The following is a 20075-nucleotide window of genomic DNA, read 5'->3' on the forward strand; positions in this document are numbered from 1 at the left end:
CACAATGAGAATATGGTTCCCAATTAAAGCAAGTTCACCAAGTTGCCAAAGGACAAAACAGGACAGGGTAGAGAAAAGAAAGGTAAAATGCATGACGTAGAAGGAGACTGTTTGTAACAACAGTGATCAAAAGTCTAACACCTGTCCAAATGAGCAGTTCATCCTCAAGTTTCACAAACTAAGGCCTGTCTAAACACTGGGTAATCTCTCTGCAACCATCAGCACCATCCATTTCCAGAACTTTTTTCATCTCATAAAACTGAACCTCTGTACACATCACACGGTAACTCTCCATTCCCTCACTCCTCAGCCCCCAGCAACCAACATTTCCATTTTCCGTCTATAATGAACCTTACCATGCTAGGTACTTCATGTAAGCAAAATCATACAATATTTGCCTTTTTGTGACTGGTTTATTTCATTTTATGTATTGTTCTCAAGATTTCATCCACGCTGTGGCATGTGTCAGAATGTCCTTTTTAAGGCTGCATAGTATCCCACGGATACTGTGGACAGCAGATTTGGGACTTTTCAGCCTCCATGATTGCATGAGACAAGCCCTATAAGTCTCTTACAAAATGTATCTATAGATACCCTATTGGTTCTTTTTCTCTTGAGAAACCTAGTAAGAGCCCTTTTCTCTTCAAACACCTCAAATAAAATTTACCATTAACTCTAAAAGTCATCATTCAAAAAAATAACCCTGATACCTTACATATTTTCCACATCTTGACATCTTACATATACATGGAAGACTATTAATCCAAAAGAGGGGGAAAAAATCAGCACCTAAGTTTAAAAGTAATTTTGTTTCTCTAGACCTCCTCATATATCCTTACTGCCAAAGAGAAAAATACAAAACATTCTACTTATATTTCAAAGTACATGAAATAAAATTCATCTATTAAGTACACTCGAAATCTACAGAGTTAATGCTATCGAAAACTGTGGTTTATTTCCCAAATCCTCAGTCTCCTCTTAGGGATCTTCAAAACTAGTTCAACTACAGTTTAGAAATTTTTTTAAAAGGCTCTTAAATACAATAAATACGGGGCGCCTGGGTGCCTCAGTCAGTTAAGTGTGTGCCTTCAGCTCAGGTCACAATCTCAGGATTCTGGCATCAAGTCCCACATCAAGCTCTCTGCTAAGCAGCGAGTCTGCTTCTCCCTCTCTCTCTCCATCTGCTCCCCCGCCCCCCGCTTGTGCTCTCTCTTTCAAATAAATAAATATTTTTAAAATATGTTTTTAAATAAATAAATACAAAAGATACGTTCCCCTAAGTCAAATTAACTACTGACCCTCATCTAAAGACTCAGAATTACCCTATCCTGTCCTAATCCTGTTGGTCTCCTCTGATTCCAAATCGCTTATTTATACATGCTTGCAGCTTTTCATTAGGTATCTGAACATTCAAGAAGAAATAAAAAGGTTTTCATCCAGGGTTCAGAAGTCTCTGTGTGTAAAATCAAATGAGAAAATCTGTGATAGAGACCTAAATTAAGATTTACTAACTTCTTGTTTACTGTGTCTGTTTAGGATACTGTTGCTCTTCAGGATGAGACACACTGAACACGGCATGAAGATGCTTTGCTCCTTTAAACAGAACAAAGTGCTAACCATCGGAAGGAACAAGTCTGGTTATCACAGTTTTCAATCTTCATACTCTCTTTCAGTGAATGCATTAACATGGAAACTACTGCGTAACAACAGTGATACAGCACAGGAAGTGACTACTATAAAAGTATCCATATTTTTCTATTTATATTTAGTTACTAGAGGAACATTAAAATTTATTAATTCCCACTTCAATCATTAAATCTGTAGCTGAAAGTTTAAAAGATCACATTCCTTCCCACTTGATTATACCTAAAGAAAAGCTAGTTACTTAGTTGTTATAACTGATAAACACTATTTTTCCTTAACTCATTTAAATTACAGTAACAGAACTGTCAATGAAAAAAAATACTTGAAATATGAAATAGATGGTCTTTCTGTAAAAACAAATAATCTAATCTTCAGGTACATGTTACATTACTGGACTGTTTAACAATACCACTGACATGACACGGGTGCTTAATAATTTTTTTTTTTAAGATTTATTTACTTGAGAAAGAGTACTAGCAGGGGAAGCAGTAGAGGGAGATGACCGGGATCATGACCTGAGCTCAAGTCAGACGCTTAACCAACTGAGCCACCCAGGCGCCCCAACGCTTTTCAATAATAAGCATGACAAATCAAGTGAAGGAAAATCTGGCATACCTGAGAGAGATGTTTTACTAAACATCTTACTTACTAAACATATTACTTACTAATATGTTACTAACATATTACTTACTAAGCTACGTAATAGAACTTTAAAGTTTTACCATACTTTGCTGGCTAGAAAAGGGATGCACTAAGCTGAACAAAGTATTAGACTCTTTTTTAAATTATGAAATATAGTTACAAAAGGCAAAAAGAAAAGTAAACTATCTTCTAACAAAAAAGGAATTTTTCTGAAAACAGAAAATAGGATTAAAAAGAAAAAAATACCACAAAACAAAACTTCAGCAATCTACTACTCCAGTAGAACCCCTGCTGATGTCTTAAATGAAATTGTGAACACGTCACTTAAAATTTTTAACCTTCAGGGCGCCTGGGTGGCTCAGTGGGTTAAGCCGCTGCCTTCGGCTCAGGTCATAATCTTAGGGTCCTGGGATCGAGTCCCACATCGGGCTCTCTGCTCAGCAGGGAGCCTGCTTCCCTCTCTCTCTCTCTCTCTGCCTGCCTCTCCGTCTACTTGTGATCTCTCTCTGTCAAATAAATAAATAAAATCTTAAAAATTTGTATAAAATTTTTAACCTTCAAACATCTTGTACTTCTATAATTTCAAAATGAAACCCCTAAGTGTCCTTTAATACAAAAATCTGGACAGTCTTAAACCAGCTGATAAAGTTATTGAGCAATCAAATGAGAGCAAAAGTTCTGTTCCAAATATTATCTGTAGGATAATGTTTCTGCAATTTTTATGAGCATTTTATTGTATTTCACACTTATTAGTGAGCCAAAAAAATAAAAACAGAAAAAAAGAGTACAGCACTCCCCTATATTTGATATAGAGACAACCAATCTATAGTCCAAATCCAGCTTGCAACACATTTTTGTAAAAGAAGTTTTATTGCAACATAGCCATACAGTTTCCATATGGTCGATGGCTGCTTTTATGCTACAATGAGAGTTGGATACTTAACAGAAACCACATAAGCTCACAAAACCTAAAATATTTACTATCTGGTTCTTTACAGAAGAACTTGGCAACTCCTATGAAGATGCCCTCCCCATATTCAGCTAGATTTTACTAAAACCAAGTACATAAGAATTAGATGTATTATGTATTTCACTGCATTCTTCCTCAAATAAATACTTCAAATAAATTACAAAATTTACATCCATTCAGCATTGACATTCTCCTATAAATTTCAGAAAGGAGTAGCAGAAAATGCAATCCAGCTTTTACGTTAACACTGAGTTTCAAACAATTTTCTTAATTGACACATAAGTTTTAATACCTATTTAAAAGACAAGAATAGTTCTCTGAACTACAGACTTAGGTATCACAAAGACCTTTAGAGACTGCCTTTAAAAGAATTTTATTTTAAAATAAAACTTCAGGGATACGTGAGTGGCTCAGTTGGTTAAGTGTCTGCCTTCAGCTCCAGTCATGATCCTGGAGGCCCAGGACTGAGCCCCATGTCTGGCTCTCTGCTCAGCCGGGAGTTTGCATCTCCCTCTCCCTCTGCCCCTCCCCCTGTGTACACACACACACACACACACACACACACACACACAACTTTATTAGTAGCTAGCCAACTTCAAACAGACATACAATTAAATGCAGAATCTCTAGCTTTAAAAATTAACTTACTCGGGCCACCAGGGTTACTTAGTACGTTAAGCTCTGCCTTCGGCTCAGGTCATGATCCCAGGGTCCTGGGACTGAGCCCTGCATCAGGCTCCCTGTTCAGTGGGGAGCCTGCTTCTCCCTCTACCGCTCCCCCTGCTTATGTGCCCTCTCTAATAAACCTAAAAAAAAAAAAAAAATTTTTTTTTTAACTTATTTAACTTATTCTTCCCCACATATTTTCCCTCTGACCTCACAGGTCATCCTATTCATTGCCTTATCCTACTTATTACCTGCATTTCAACAAATCACCTAACATGCTCACACTTGGTTCTAGTTTAAAAAAAAAAAAGAAAAAGTCAATACAGATTAATAGACTGCCAGTATAGGTTAGCAGGGTTTTTTCCTAGCTTATTTACTAAAATTATATTAAATGATATTGTTTATATTTCTTATGTGAAGTACATTAAAGACTAAATTGGAAAATCAAGAAAAGGACTTGCGCCAGAGAATAAAAGAACATTTCTGTTTGACAATGTATATATTAACTGGGAAATTAAACTGAGAAGTCCTATTCTACAATGTCCAGGTCTTTTGATTTCACTAGTAGCCTTTTATGCTCTCTTTCATTCACTTACTCATTCAACAAACGTTCAACATATCCCTAACTGATAGGATAGAAAAAGGTAAGAGACAAACTGCTGTCCTTGAGAAGTGTGCCAACCCAGGAATAGGAAGCAAGACTCAGAGCAGTTGAGTGTACTTCCCAGACTTTATGTCATAAGTTCCTCAAAAAAATGTATCATATCAGTTTTCTAAAAGAATATTAAAATTGACAAAAGATTATCAAATATAAGTGTAGTAAGCAGTATTATGTTAAAAAAAAATAATAAAAACATGCCTAAAGTAGTAACATTGTCCATGTAGGTGAAAAACAAGAATGCATGCCCCGGGCCCACTGATACATTGCAAGAGGCCCAATACAGTACACAAAATACGTTAAGTACCAACTCCAAATCAATTCTAAACTATAAATTTAAGAATTTTTGCTTGCCTCAGAAAAGCTCTTTTGAACTTTCTGTTTGAGCTTCTCAAACAGAAATCCACAAAGCTTCCAACAGTCTTTTTTTCCCCATAAAATTTTCCTTAAACAGGAACAAAAATAATACATAGCAATTAATATTTATTAAGCATAAATTCCATTCACAGCACTTGACTTGACTTATCTGTTAATCTTCTCAACACCCAGGAGTTTAATTATTCCTCCTCATGAGGAAGTTGCTGAACTCAGATCAAAACTAGGTCTATTTGATTTCAAAGTCCGGGCTGTTACTCAGTACCTATATTCTTGCTACCGAGAAGAAGTAAAACAAATCATTTCTTGGAGCTATGTTTAATAAACACTTTCACTACCACAGTGTAAAATATTTTAAAATTTAATAACTGGAACACTGTCTCTCCCTGAAACTACAAACAGAAAAACAACATCAAGAAATACTAAGTGCTTAAAAAATTTTTAAAAATAATTAAAAATTAAGTGCTAAGTTATTCAACTTTAATTCCAGTTTGCCTATCTTTTAATGAAAGGTCTGAATTTCATTACTGTTCCAGACTTTAAAAACACGCCTAGCATAGCATAAGTAATCAATAAAGCGTTTAAATAATTAAGTAATACTCTCCTGTCTATGAGCATGGCAACCATACAGTTCAGTTCAGATTTCAGTGCCTCCCACTGTCCCCAGAAGTACATTCTCCACTTCCCATACGTGGTCACAAGAAGAATAGGACAGACTTTGGTTCTGAAGTATGGTTGCCACATCGACACCATCAAAAATACAAGCTCAAAAATTTTTTTCAACTGTCCAACTAATTTTCCTATGCACAATAAAAGTAGAATAATTAACAATGCAAAGTATATCCCTCTAGTAAACAGATTACTACTTTATTCAATACACAGAGTCATCCAACTCACTGAGTGCCTTTAAGTATGGTGCATGAGGTAATTTTAAGCAGGAAAAGACAATTCTGAAGATTTATTTTCATGGCTCTGCATTACTTTGGAAAGTATAAAATAATGGTCATGACACACCCACCAATTTATCAAAATAAGTTTCAAATACATTTCTATTTTTTTTAAGATTTTATTTATGTATTTGACGGAGAGAGACACAGTGAGAGAGGGAACACAAGCAGGGGGAGTGGGAGAGGGAGAAGCAGGCTTCCTGATGAGCAGGGAGCCCAATATGGGGCTCAATCCCAGGACCCTGGAATCATGACTTGAGCTGAAGGCAGACACTTAATGACTGAAGCACCCAGTTGCCTCTCAAATACATTTCTGACTGCAGCACCATACCTCTGTCTACTCTCCCAAAGTAAGGGACTGGATACCTTCTCATTCCATTAATTTCTCAATAGAGAAAGGGAGGCAAAACAATTCCCCATTGTGAACCATTCAGGTAGATTATGTGCGCAGGTACTTAGGAGATTTTAACTAACGTCACCTATGGGCTTCATCTGTGGAAAGTTACTAGATACAAAAACGAAGAAGGCCAGATGTATATATACTCTGGGCTCTAACTAAGAGGCAAAAAATGATTAGGTAGAATTGTGAGGATAGAGTCTCCAAAATAAGACTCAGTCTACATCTATAGGACTTTAAATGAATGTCAGAAATAATAAACACACAAATTCATGCAGTAGGAGAAGTAAGTGTTCCAAACTTAGAGAGTAAGGGAAACAAGGTTTTTGTTTAGATTTTTTTTTTAAATCAGACAGAAAGTTGAATATCTACATTGAAAAAATTATAGTAATCACAGCCTACAGTAAACAAAACTATTACCTAGAATTTTTCAGCATTTTCATTTTAGGTTAATTAGGCAAATGATATCTAATAGCACAATTTTTTCCCCCAAAAAATTACACTGAGTATGTCCTGGAGAGACACTACAAACTAGCAAACTACTATAAAGACAACTAATAGTAATAATTATGAAGACTACAAAAGTCTTGGTCTCTTTAGAGAAAGGTACAGTAATCTTTCAAATACTGTAACTAAGGCTGGAGCATGGATTAAAATACATTTTAAAAAACTGCATATTATGCTTAAGGAAGAACCAATATAGTAGGCAGACTTTTTTTTTTTTTTGGTGAGTTTTCCATTTTCTAACTTCAGCACAAAAGATATTTAAAGCAGTCTGATTCCTTCCTCTTTTCCATCCTTACTAGAGACATAAGTCTTTCACTTCTTGTCATTCCTATTTTTGCATATTCAAGGTTTTCAGATCTTGAAACTGAGTATTGTCATATTGTGCTTTCCTTGTGGGAATGTGACTTTATGCACAACAATTTTTGATTCAAGTATAAACTACTTCTAAGGCAAGAAATTTCCAACACTTTAGTATTACTATAATTCATTATAGTTTATATGGGTTTACAACAAAAAAATTAATTTAATTCTATGTATTGTTAAAAGACCACTGAATATATGCTTTCTGACTGAACCAACACAGATTTTAACAAATCATTCACCTAATCAGTTGTCAAACTTAAAGAGTTTAGGGCCGCCTGGGTGGCTCAGCTGGTTAAGCGACTGCCTTCGGCTCAGGTCATGATCCTGGAGTCCCGGGATGGAGTCCCACATCAGGCTCCCTGCTCAGCAGGGAGTCTGCTTCTCCCTCTGATCCTCCCACTTCTCATGCTCTCTTCTCGCTTGCTCTCATTCTCTCTCTCAAATAAATAAACAAAATCTTAAAAAAAAAAAACAAAACTGAAAGAGTTTAGCCAAAAGGTATATAGCCAACTTTTTTTTAATTTATTTGACAGAGAGAGAGAGAGGTCACAAGGAGGCAGAGCAGGCAGAAAGAGAAGGGAGGAAACAGGCTCCCCGCCAAGCAGAGAGCCCGATGCGGGGCTCGATCCCATGACCCTGAGATCATGACCTGAGCGCAAGGCAGAGGCTTAACCCACTGAGCCACCCAGGTGCCCCCTATAGCCAACTTTTAAAATATTTTATCAAAAACTTTTATCATTGTGGGCACCTGGGTGGCTCAGCTGGTTGAGTGACTGCCTTCAGCTCAGGTCATGATCCCAGAGTCCAGGGATCCAGTCCTCCCTCAGGCTCCCTACTCAGCAGATAGTCTGCTCCTCCCTCTGAAGAGCTCTCTCTTCTCGTGCTCTCTCTCTCTCTCCATCTCTTCTCTCACTCTCTCAAATAAATAAATAAATCTTAAAAAAAAAATTTTTTATCATCATCAACCACAAACCACTAACACATACCATTTACCTACTACACAAAGGAGTACATTCCAAGGGGAAGAATCCTGCAATGCCTCAATCAAATGCCACTGTCACACAGCCAGATGTACACTTTCACCAAAACAGCAATTCTCAATCTGAACATTACTTGAGAGCACCAAAGAGCTTTTGTTCAAGTATGTTCTATCAATTGCTACCTAGTCATTACAAATTAAGGAAATTTTAAAATTATTTGTTCGCCTCATTTAAAAATAAGCCCATTATATGTTAGCATAAATATCTATTAATGAAAACTAATAATAGTCTCCCCAAAAACCTTAATGAGAAAGATAACATTGTTGAACATTTACAAATCTCTTTGTCCAGACTCACAAATCTACTTCAACATTAAGTCTTTTGTAATATGTTGTTTTGAACTACATAAAGGGAAAACGGTCTTATGAAGATATGCAGATAGAAAAGGGAGAAGTATTTTAATAGCCCTTCCAGATAATTGTGGACATTGTTCTGACATCCTACCAAAACTCAGAAAGAGATAGTTTCTTCTCTTCCATATATTAAGACATTTCATTAGGCAATATCAAAGACAAAGAACAAAACAAAATACTCAATATTACCAATGTTTCATCAGAAAAGTCTTAAGACTAAGAAGTATAAGCTCAAGGTGGTAGCTATAAATTTTTAAAATTCTAATTTGTACTTTAAAGCTTGAATTTTAGCATTGCAACAAACACTGTTTTACTTAAAGCGATGTTTTGCTTACTTTGTTCATATCTGAGAAAATATCTAACATATGCCCTAGTTTCTCAATCACTCCCTCAGGTAAAACTGGTGTTCTGTGGAAAGCAACTGGTTCAACTCCTAACTCAAGAATGTTTTTTATTTTGTCATATTTAAGAATTTTTGAAAAGATACAAGTACTCCCCCCGACTTTGCAAACTGAGAATATAGAATTGTTTCTTCAGTGTAATAAGAAAATCATCTCTACCTACCTCACATAGCCTGGGTGAAGCAACCGCATACGTGAGCATCTCTTCTGGTGCCTGACACATTGAAATGCTCAGCAACAGCTAGTTGCCATTCACCTTCCTCTCCAATTGTGGTTATTTTCATGAGTCCCTTCTAGTTATTTTTGTATCTCTCATCAGAAATCAAGTTGTTAGCCACTTTCCAACCACATTCAAGTTATCGAATTTTACACTGCTATGAGTCAGAAAAGCAGGCAAATAAAGCAGTATTCAACCACAGGTTCCAGAAAGAGGGCTTCAGAAGTCACATATCTTGCAGAAAGGCCCTGAGATAAAAATTTCTCTGATTCAGAAGCCTATTCTGCACCTCCTTCCTTAATGTACCAAGTTACATTCATGGTTTTCCAGAAATCTGAGCTTATGTGTTACTATACCACACTTCAAAGTAATTATGGTGATAAAATTATTTGTTAGTCACTCTGAGTCTAAACCATCTGTCTGGCATTTACTGAAGCAATTGCTAAAGATAGTCTATGCATACAGATGAGATTTTTCTGAAGAAAAATGCAAAAATGTTTCCACATCTGTTGTTTTTGTTGATATGTCACCTAGATTAGCGAATTCTTTCCTAGGAAGAAAACAGGGTGAAAACATAGAATATTTATAATGTACACATTTTTTAATGACTCTATTATGTTATTTTTTCAACCATATTTTCTATTACTACTCTACTATGATCCTACTACCATTATATATGTGTGTATGTGTATACACACATGTATCAAGAGACAGAGAAATTTCCAATATCCCAAGTTAACTGACGCGTTGGTAGTATAGTGGTGAGCATAGCTGCCTTCCAAGTTAACTGACGCAGTGACTTTAAACATAATGTCTGACTTTTTTACATCATAGACTAGAATATTCATGCATTTAAAGTCTAACAGAATTTACCTACAGATGTGAAAAAATTTGTGTGTAACTGACCTTACTGAGTATCCAAAAATTCTTAAACATAAATATATTAACTCCATATTCCAAAGGATAGATATATCCCAAGGTATAGCAATAACTGTGTTATATGAACATTCATTGTTTCTTATTGTCTAGCATTCTCCTTTTCACATACTAGCACTACCCCCCATTCCTTTCTTTGGTTATCTGCCCTCCCCCAAATGATGTGATTCTGATAGGACTGCCAATTACATTACCCCACTCACCTCACACCTTCTTTGTGAAGAGACTGGAAAAAATGCAGTTCTGACAAATCAGAGTACTCAACCTACCTAACAGAGTAATTGGCCCAGAGATGAGCACAAGACTTAATCAAGCTAGGTTGAGATGTCCCTGCAAAGGATTTTTTTTTTTTTTAGATTTTATTTATTTGACAGAGAGAGAGCACAAGCAGAAGGAGCACCAGGCAGAGGGAGAGGGAGAAGCAGGCTCCTGCTGAGCAGGGAGCTCAATGCAGGGCTTGATCCCAGGACCCTGGCATCATGACCTGAGCCGAAGGCAGACACTTAACCAACTGAGCCACCCAGGAACCCCTGGCAAAGGATTTTACATATGAACTTCAGGTCTTCCTTTTGGATCTAACTGTGATGATAAAGACTGGAGTAGACAGTTACACATCCTGTGTAGTCGTCAGGGCTCTCCAGTAAAATAGATCCAACAGGATGTATGTGTATATATAGAGAGAAAGAGAAAGTAAATTATTTTAAGGAACTGGCTCATGCAATTGTGGAGGCTTGGCAAATCCAAAATCTGTGGAGTAGGCTAGAAGGCTGGAGACAAAGGGAAGAGTAGCAGTTTAGGTTCAAAGGCAGTCTGCAGGCAGAATTCCTTCACGCTGAGGAGGGGAAGGTCTATTCTGTACTCTATTAGTCTTTCTAATGAGACCCATCCACATTATGGAGAGAGTATCTGCTTTACTCAAAGTCCATCGACTTACATGTTAATCACATCCAAAAGACACCTTCACAGAAACATTCAGAATAATATTTGACCAAATATCTGGGCACCATGGTCCAGCCAAGTTGACATACAAAATTCAGTTCTTCATCACAAGTTCACCTCTCGTCATCTACAGGCATATCATATTAAGTGGTGTTTTCTTTTAAGTCAGTATTGTCTTCACTATACAGATTATTTACTAAATTATTTGCTGTCAGAAGTAGAACACAATCTTGGGCTTTCAAGACTACATTCTGAAAAGGCCAAGATATGCACAAAAGGGAATATTACTTTGCTGTTCTAATTTTATAGCACGAAGAATCCTCTCTACTCGAAATCTGGATCTTCAAACCTTTCTTTGCTGAACTAGAATCAGTCTGGCAGTTCCAACCTTGCCAGCTCCCTCTCTGGCCTTCAGAGCAGCTGGTGTCAATGAATGACTTGGTACAGAGAGGTATAATGTGGGAAGACCTCGAGAATCAATCTCAAAAACAGAGGATATGGTTGGTTAAGTACTATTTTGTCTCCCTGACATTTCTCCCTTATTCTGGCAACAGCACACTTACAATTTCTCTGGGGGAACAGTTTCTCTAAAATAAATTCCAAATATGCAGTTTGGGTACGGCCCAATCATGCCCCTGGCCATAAGTGTAAGCATGTCACAAGCTAAGACCAATTCCTTCTCTGAGATTTTCTGAATTAGAACTAAGGGAAGAAAATAAAATACCCTAATACAAAAACGAAGGACGTGAGCCTAGTAGTTACTAGCAACTCATCTATAGCCATGTGGAAGAAGTCTGTTGGGAAGTATAACAAAATCATGGAGACATAATCAGAGACAAGAGTCAAAAGTAATAAAAGGAATCCTGACAGTAAACCAGACCCTAGCTCCTAGCTTCCTGTAGTCTGGTTACATGAGCCAATAAATTCCCTTTTCCCTCACCACGGCACAGTTGGTTTCTGGCACTTACAGCTAAGTTCTGATTAATCACCGGGCTTAAAGTAGAAAAAAAGTAAGTGAAAGTAAAATAAAATAAGGCCAAATGCATTAGGAATCATAAAGGAAGGACAGGTAACCTTTAGAAGAAAGTTAAAAGAGACTCTAGTTGTCTTAGAAAATGCAAAGGTGAGAAAAGGTCAGGTAAGAGGTAAAAGGAAGGTGGACATAAAAGGAGTTTTACATGGACAGTGAGCCCAATGCAACTGTAGGCACTGATGCAATGTAGTCCCTTCTTGGTTAGACAGTTCATGGCTAAATCCTCAAAAAGATCACAACCAAAAACAACTGAAGAGGAAGAGGCCTGATAAACAGGTCAATACTAAAATAAAGCAGGTTCTTAGTTCCAGAAAGAACCTAGTAATACCAGTTATTCTAAAAGACCTCACTCAATTTTGCCTTTGGAATTAACCCAAATATAATTTCAAGCTGATCTAGCTGATCCTGCTCCTCTACCAAATTTCCATCTACCTAGACATTCATGCCTAAATTTCCCTAAAGAAGATTTATCAATCTTTACTCCTAATTACTCTGCCAAAAACTTTCACTTCAAGAATCTAGGTTTCTGGGGGCACCTGGGTGACTCAGCCAGTTAAGTGTCCAGCTCTTGGTTTTGGCTCAGGTCACAAATGTGACATTTTGAGACTGAGCCCCACACAGGGCTGCAGGCTGGGTATGGAGCCTGCTTAAGATTCTCTCTCTCCCTCTGCCTCTCCACTCTTATTTATGCTCTAAAAAACTAAAACCAGGTGGGGGGGGGGGATAAGGAAGAATATAGGTTTCTGGATACCTTGAAATTTTAACAAAATTTGGTGCAAATGTGCATTTCTTGAGAAAAGGGTTGGTATTTTTCATCAAGTAGTCAATCAAATAAAACCAAATTTTAAAACTATTATTCTTTCCTGTTTTGATTAAGGATAAAGATGTGATGAGAAGATAATCTTGGGAAGCAGAAACAGAAGATGGAGCTTCCCAGATGTCATTCAGGGAGGAAAGAACAAAGGAAAGTTAAGGACACTGAATAGTTTTAAAACTTCAACATTTTGCCTAAATGTGGCTAAATAATGACTACACTCGTTCCAGCGGTGTGGCAAGGGGAGGACTTAACAAAAAGATACACTGAGCAAGGATTTGGATGACAGGGGACATTATTAGTTGTTGCTACGCAAAGCTAATTTATATCTGTTTTTAGATTCAGCACCATCTATGTGGAAACAGATTTAGGTAAATCTCTAACAAACACTGAAACCTTTTATACCTAATCTGTATTAGCCAGAAAATCCAATTAGCCTGAAAAATTACATCCCTCAAGCATTCTTCTTAGTATAACAGGTATAAGGCATAATTTTTAAAATGTTCCCTACAGTGAAATTGCACATACAGTATGATTTTTACTTTGTAAATATACATGTATGTATGAATAGTTTAATTTGTATTTTTAAATACAATAAACATCTATACTAGCAGTCGACACAATTTCGGATTAAGGAAAGACTAAAAATAAATATTTAAATGCTTTTCAATTAGAAACAAAGTGTAAATCTGTAACAAATTAGGAAATTGATTTCATGAACCCAGTATAGAAGAGTAATACCTTGAAATGCAGATGAACTATTCCATATATAAAATTTTCCAGATTAATTTAAGATTAGGTTCCAAATGCCAGAAATGCATCAGTTTATCACTATCAATGAAGATATTCTTTCTATTAATGTATCTACCACCTAAAAATCTAGAATTTTATACATTTCTAGATTTATGGCCATCATAAATATTCATATTATATTTTAAAATAATAATTCTAGGCATTAAAGTTGTTTGGCCTTCCTAAATTTATGTCAGGTTGTCAGTCCTCTAACTGACCTCTCTCTGTCTGGCGTTTTGTCAGGCTTATAGACAAAGATCTACCATACCATTTCTACTCTCCAATTTTAGACAATACTTTCTAATAATTATATGTAACTGAGAAACTCGATACTCAAGCCTGGTAAAATATATATTAAAGTAGCATTAGTGAGATCATGAGAAGCAAACAGAGCATCAGGAGCAAAGTGTGTAGTATTTAAGGCTTTTTTTTTTTTTTTAAGATTTTCTATTTATTTATTTGAGAGAGAGAGATTAAGTGCATGAGCCGGGGGTGGGGGGGGGCGAGGGCAGAGGGAGAGAGAAAAGCAGACTCCCGGCTGTGCACAGACTGATATAGGGCTCCATGCCAGGATCCTGAGATCATGACCTGAGCTGAAGTCAACGGCTTAACTGAGCCACCAGGTGCCCCTTTTTTAAGGCTGTTTAAAGGTTTAGAGCTCTGAAATAACATACTGATTTTCAAAGTTTCATATTCTTTGCAACCATTAGTATGAACTTTGAAATGACCTAAAAATCTGTTGCTCTAAGGAAGACAATAAAATTATGTATCCATTTTACTGGGAGTGAAGGGCCAAACTCAATTTTATAATTTTTGACACAAATTTTGGAATCTCTGCATTGAATTAGAACTTTTTACTTCCGACTCCATCTCCCTAATATTCTTTGATATGCCTGTAGGCAAGGATCACAGCACTTCTAGGTTACTGTTTTTCAAAAAGAAATATGCGTCTTTACCAGGACATTAACCTAGGTTTCCCTTTCCCCTTTAACTTGAAGTATTTGTTGCTAAACACTGGTCATCATTCCAGAAGCCTTTAGCCTATCTACTATATGCCAGGTACTATACTAAGTACTCGATATGCAGAAACAGACAAAGGCATGATAACTAGTATGGCTTGGAGATTACAGACTGACTAGCAAGAGGGAAGAAAATAATCATAAATGTGATGAGCACAACAGAGGAGCACAGGATGTGATGAAAGCTTACGATGAGAGGATATCCCATAGATGACCAGACTAACAACACTGTTAAAAGGTCAAGAAAATTAATACTTAAAAAGTTCCACTGAAAACTTATCAATCACTTCCAATTCTGGATAAAAGGAATATATGTAACATTCTCTATTCCTCAGACTAACTACAAATAAAAACACTGGACATAATACAAAGCAAACAAGAAAACATCTGTCCACCAGTAGATGAAAGGATAAAGAAGATGTGGTACACACACACACTGGACTATTACTCAGCCCTAAGAAAGAGACTTGCCATTTATGACAATATGGATGAACCTAGAGGTTATAACGATAGGTGAAATAAACCAAGCACAGAAAGACAAATACCATATAACTTCACTTATATGTGGAATTTGAAAACCAAAACAAATGAATGAACAAATAAACCAGAAACAGACTCATAAATACAGAGAACAAACTGGTTGTTCCAGAGTGGAGAGGGTAGGGGGATGGGTGAAATAGGTGAAAGTGATCACAAATTATTATTATTAAATAATTAAAACATACACACACACACACACACACACACACACGAAGTCTCTGAAAGGTAAAGAGAAGGTAGACCAACTAGTGACCTCAGGACCCAATGAACAACATGGCGGTTGAGTTTCCTATATTTAATTTTGGCTTCATATATCCCAGATTTAAAGGGGGAAGTCAGCAAAAACCAGAAACACTAACAGACACAGACCAAAAAGCCCCAATAAATTCCTGCTCTGTCTAGCAAAAGGACCAGAAAAGGGGAAGACTGAGCAAGACTGAAAACTTTTTTACATAACCACTCTACAACAGCCAAATGCTACAGAGGGAAAAAAAAAAAAAAAAAAAAAAAAAAAACAGTCCTACCACATATCTCCAGCAATGGCAAACAGGTAACTTAGATTTACACACTTGCCAGGCTGTTACAGGGCACCCCAAAACCCCCATGAGAGTGGTGTCAGAAAAGGCAAAGAGAAAAGGACAGTCATTGCCAGACAGTAACAAGAAACCTTCAACCCCCAACACACACACACACACACACACACAACCTACTGGGAAAGTCAGAACTTTCACTACTGCCAAGTGGCAAGGAAGTCATCCTCTAAATGGTGTTAGTGGAAGCTATGTGGACCAAGTAATGAGGTACTTCACCCCTCCCCGACAGGGAGAGAACAAGGAGACCTAGTGGGGAACCACACATTAATGATAAACTCTTAGAAAAGCCCCCAAACATGGATACTTGAGAAATTTAAAGCCTCTGGTACCTAAAATCACAGCAAACAAACACAATTCAACTTCCTGCCAGATTAGTCTAACACCTCACACTAGTGGTCTATTCACTTTAGTTCCCGTTACCCAATAACACATGTCTGACTTTGACAAAAAAATTAGAAGATATGGCAAAAGGCAAGAAAACTATGAAGAGATAAAGAAAGTAAAGTAAGACATAAAGAAAGAGATAAAGAAAGCACTGATGTTAGAATTATCAGGGAATTTAAATAATTATGTGTTAAGAACTATGAAAGAAAGACAACATTCAAAAACAATGTAGGCAGGCAGATGGAAAAGCTAAGACAGAATCAAAAAGAAATTCTAGAAATTAAAACACTATAACAAAAATAGAAAATGTCTTTGATATTTTTGATATTTGATCACTATGCTGGGAAAGAATCAACAGCACAAAGATATGTCAAAAAAAGGTCCCAAAATGAAAACAAAATAAACATTTTCAAAACCTACAGAAAAGCATATTATACACAAACTGCAAAAAACCAAAGATGCAGAGAAAAGCTTGAAGAAGCCACAGGAAAAGACACCTGAACTATTGAGTAAAGAGTAAGAAAGAAGTACAGCCTGTTTTTCATGAGGAACCATGCAAACAAAAAGAGTGGGTAAAATACTTAAAAGTGTTGAAAGGAAAAAAAAAAATCACCAACAAAAATAATCAGTCTAAAGCCATGTGAGCACAATGCTGCATAATCTTTAGCAAAAGGTTTGTGGAAAAAGTGGGGGAAAGCAGATCTGAAGAGACTGCCCTTGGATAAGAGAGGCAATGCTTGCACTGTACGAGTGGGAAAGGGGACTGCTGATACAGGTGTACTTACAGATTTGATGGGGGAAATAACAGGAGAAACGACGACAACAGCTCTTTGTAAGTAAGTACTGAATATGAATACTTACTATGCTAGCCAGCCCCAAGATGGCCCCCAGTGGCCTCCTCTCCTGACATTCGTATCCCTATGTTGTCTCCTCCCACACGGAATACGGCTAAAACGTATAACCAAAAGGAAACGATAGTGTGCGACTTTCAAGACTCTGGCTTTTAAGACAATGCCTTGTCCCATCTTGGACTGCTCCCTCTGAGGGAAAGCTGGTCTACATCATTCCAGCACCTGTGAGGCGCCACAGCTAGCTCCCTGTGAACCAGATGGAACCAGAAGCAGCTTCTCCAGGCCCACCCAAGCCTTCGTAAGACCATACCCTCATGAGCCCGAAGCCTCTAAAACCACTCAATTAACCTGCTTCTGAGTTACTGAGCACAGAAACTGAGATCATGTTTACTGTTTTAAGCCACCAGACTTAACAGTAATGTATCAAGGAGCAATAGATATGTAATGTATTTATGCACAAGGCTCGAAGTATATTAGCGACAGTGGCCCACATAACCCTCAACAACTCTGGGATCCCCATCTTAAGAGAAGGAAACTCTTAAGATGGAAACTCTCAAGAAACTCTGAGCCACACGGAGGTTAAGTACTTTGCCGCAGTTATGGTGCAGCTGGTAAGTGGTATGGAACCACATCCAAATCTAAAGCCAGCACTATCAACTGCTGTGCAATACTTCCTCCCCAAAACCAAAGATTTTCCATCCCAAAGCTTTTATTTAGGCTGTCAGTAGAAGGTAAGGTTATCTGAGATAAGAGAGCAGGGAAAAACAGGTGAATGAAAGAGAACTGAAAAAAATGAAAAAGTTTTAAAACCCTTGCAGTGAAGAGTTAGGAAAAGGACCGGCTAGAGAGCTCTAATAGGATTTCCAAACAGTGTTAGGGGCTCAGGAGAGGCTAGGAGGCAAGAACTTCCATGCAGTGAATTTACAATGGGCATGATGAAGAGAATCCAGGACTGCTAGCATACCTAAAAATAAAACATAACCTGAAGCGCACAGTAACAATGATGGTTATCGGCAACGGAAAACATGTCCTTCCCAGGTCCCGCTCATTCAATAAGGAGCACAAACAAGAAAAAAATCCAAGAAACATTACATATCCTATGTCAAAGTATCACATAAAGACTATAAAGAAATAGAAGCCTGAAAGACACATGATAGTGAACTGGTAGTGCTACCTCATGTAACTGCCTTGATCTTAAACATCAGAAGTTTCTCTAAAGAATCTTTCCTTTTCCTTACTTTCATTCAAAATGTCACAAGAAAATTTAAAAGCTACAGGAAAAACAAACTGGTTCTATCACAATTAGACCACGCCTACAAGCAGCCTCACAAATACTGACTCAGCTGGATGACTAAATCTTACAACAGAGCTTTAGGCCAGAAATTTATCAATTTTCAATTTCACTTAAAATTAGACTTACCCAAATACATTCAAGTTCAACTTCCTGCATTTGCTTTTAAAATTACTTCACTTGACTTGACAAACTGGTAAAAACTAATCTCAAAATAAAGTTAGGTAAGGGAGAAAAATAAAATCATGGACACAAAATTTTTTTCAGGCTACTGTTCTAGGCAAGAACACTTAGACACTTAGGACACAAAGTGCAAGAATGAAGGTAGAGATTTAAATAAATATTCAAGGTCAATAAACCAGTTTCAAAAAACAAGTAGCTAACATTCCAGGGGTATCGTTCCTCAAATGCCCATTATTACCTGAAAACTTAACGGAAACAAGTCAAAATGAGTACAGTTAGAAAACAAATTTTGTCTAGTAAAATAAATATCATCACTGGATAAGTTAAGTAAATTCAATAGAAAAGAAAAAAAACCTTTTCCACACATAAAGCCCCATAAAGGCATAAAAAGTATGGAAACCAAAGTCAACCTTTATGAACTTGACAATTTGTTATACTATTCTCCATCTCATTAAATCAGGACAGAACCCGTGTAGTCTAAAAACAAAGCAAACAAACAATTCCTAACTCCTACAAAGATTTTGATTAAAATCTGTAGTATTTTTGTTATGATGGTATAAGTGTTGCATCATTCTACTTTTCATCTTACCCTTATTTGTTCAGTGGAGCTGCTGCTAAGTTCATCGCCAGACTCAGAATCCTGATGTACTCTTTCAGAGCCTTCTCCTGCTGAATCACAAGACTGCTCCTGGGAGAAGCTAGTTTTCTCTACATCCAAGAACTCTGGACCGGGAAAGTGACCAAATAAGCGCGTCCTATTCTGGCCAGAAACTTTAGGAGAATGTGAGTCACTGTTAAACTTTCCATTATTATGGGTCAGGTCCAAGCTTAGGGTCACAGTCTGACCTGGATTATAGTTCGGTCCAAAATTCTGATTTGCATCACGAATAAGACCTGTTCCTTGAACAGACGATGATGGCTTTCCAAAACTTGAAAGCTCAGGCAATTTGTTCACATTTTCTGTTGACCTCTGAAGATGGAGACTCTGTATCATTTTCACAGAATTATTTGGCAGTCCAACTGCCTGTTTAACAGGCGGCATGAGAGCTTTGCGGGTGACCTCCTTAACATACTGGGCTGGCACATAAAACGCCTTGGAATTCTCATCGGGTTTGACTTGCCACCAATCATCATTGGTCTTCTTCACCAAGATGTATCGTTCCCCTTGTTTTATCACAATTTTTCTGTCCTTAGCTTCATATTCATAATCATATTCCACTTCAATATACACTTGTCCTGGAATAATCTTCCCACTTCTGTCAGCCATTTTTATTCAACGATGTTCACCTCTCAAACAGGATGGTATGCCACATTATGGCTTTAAAGCTTGTTGTATTAATAGAGCTATTTTTATTTAAGTGGAGGAAAAGAATGAAGAAAACGTTAACATAGCCTAGATTTTTTAAGATTTATTCATAAGCATCATATAATATAGGCCCTTAAAGAATATTACCTTCAAATCTCAAACCCCAGAAACTAAACATGTGTCTAGTATCGTATGTATTGTCCTATATTAAAAA

General features: G+C 37.0%; 1 protein-coding gene across 4 annotated transcripts in view; it reads right to left on the reverse strand.

Moving 5' to 3' along the window:
* Positions 1-20075, reverse strand: part of ARHGAP12 (Rho GTPase activating protein 12) — a 109671-nt gene that overhangs the window by 70738 nt on the left and 18858 nt on the right. For all 4 annotated transcript variants that reach the window (XM_047740870.1, XM_047740868.1, XM_047740869.1 and 1 more), the window contains exon 3: positions 19145-19899. In XM_047740870.1, the coding sequence (XP_047596826.1) occupies positions 19145-19822 (678 nt within the window). In that variant the 5' untranslated portion in view covers positions 19823-19899. The remainder of the gene's footprint in view (positions 1-19144; positions 19900-20075) is intronic.

This window comes from Lutra lutra, chromosome 8 (genome assembly GCF_902655055.1).
Source record: "Lutra lutra chromosome 8, mLutLut1.2, whole genome shotgun sequence".
Lineage (NCBI taxonomy): Eukaryota > Metazoa > Chordata > Mammalia > Carnivora > Mustelidae > Lutra > Lutra lutra.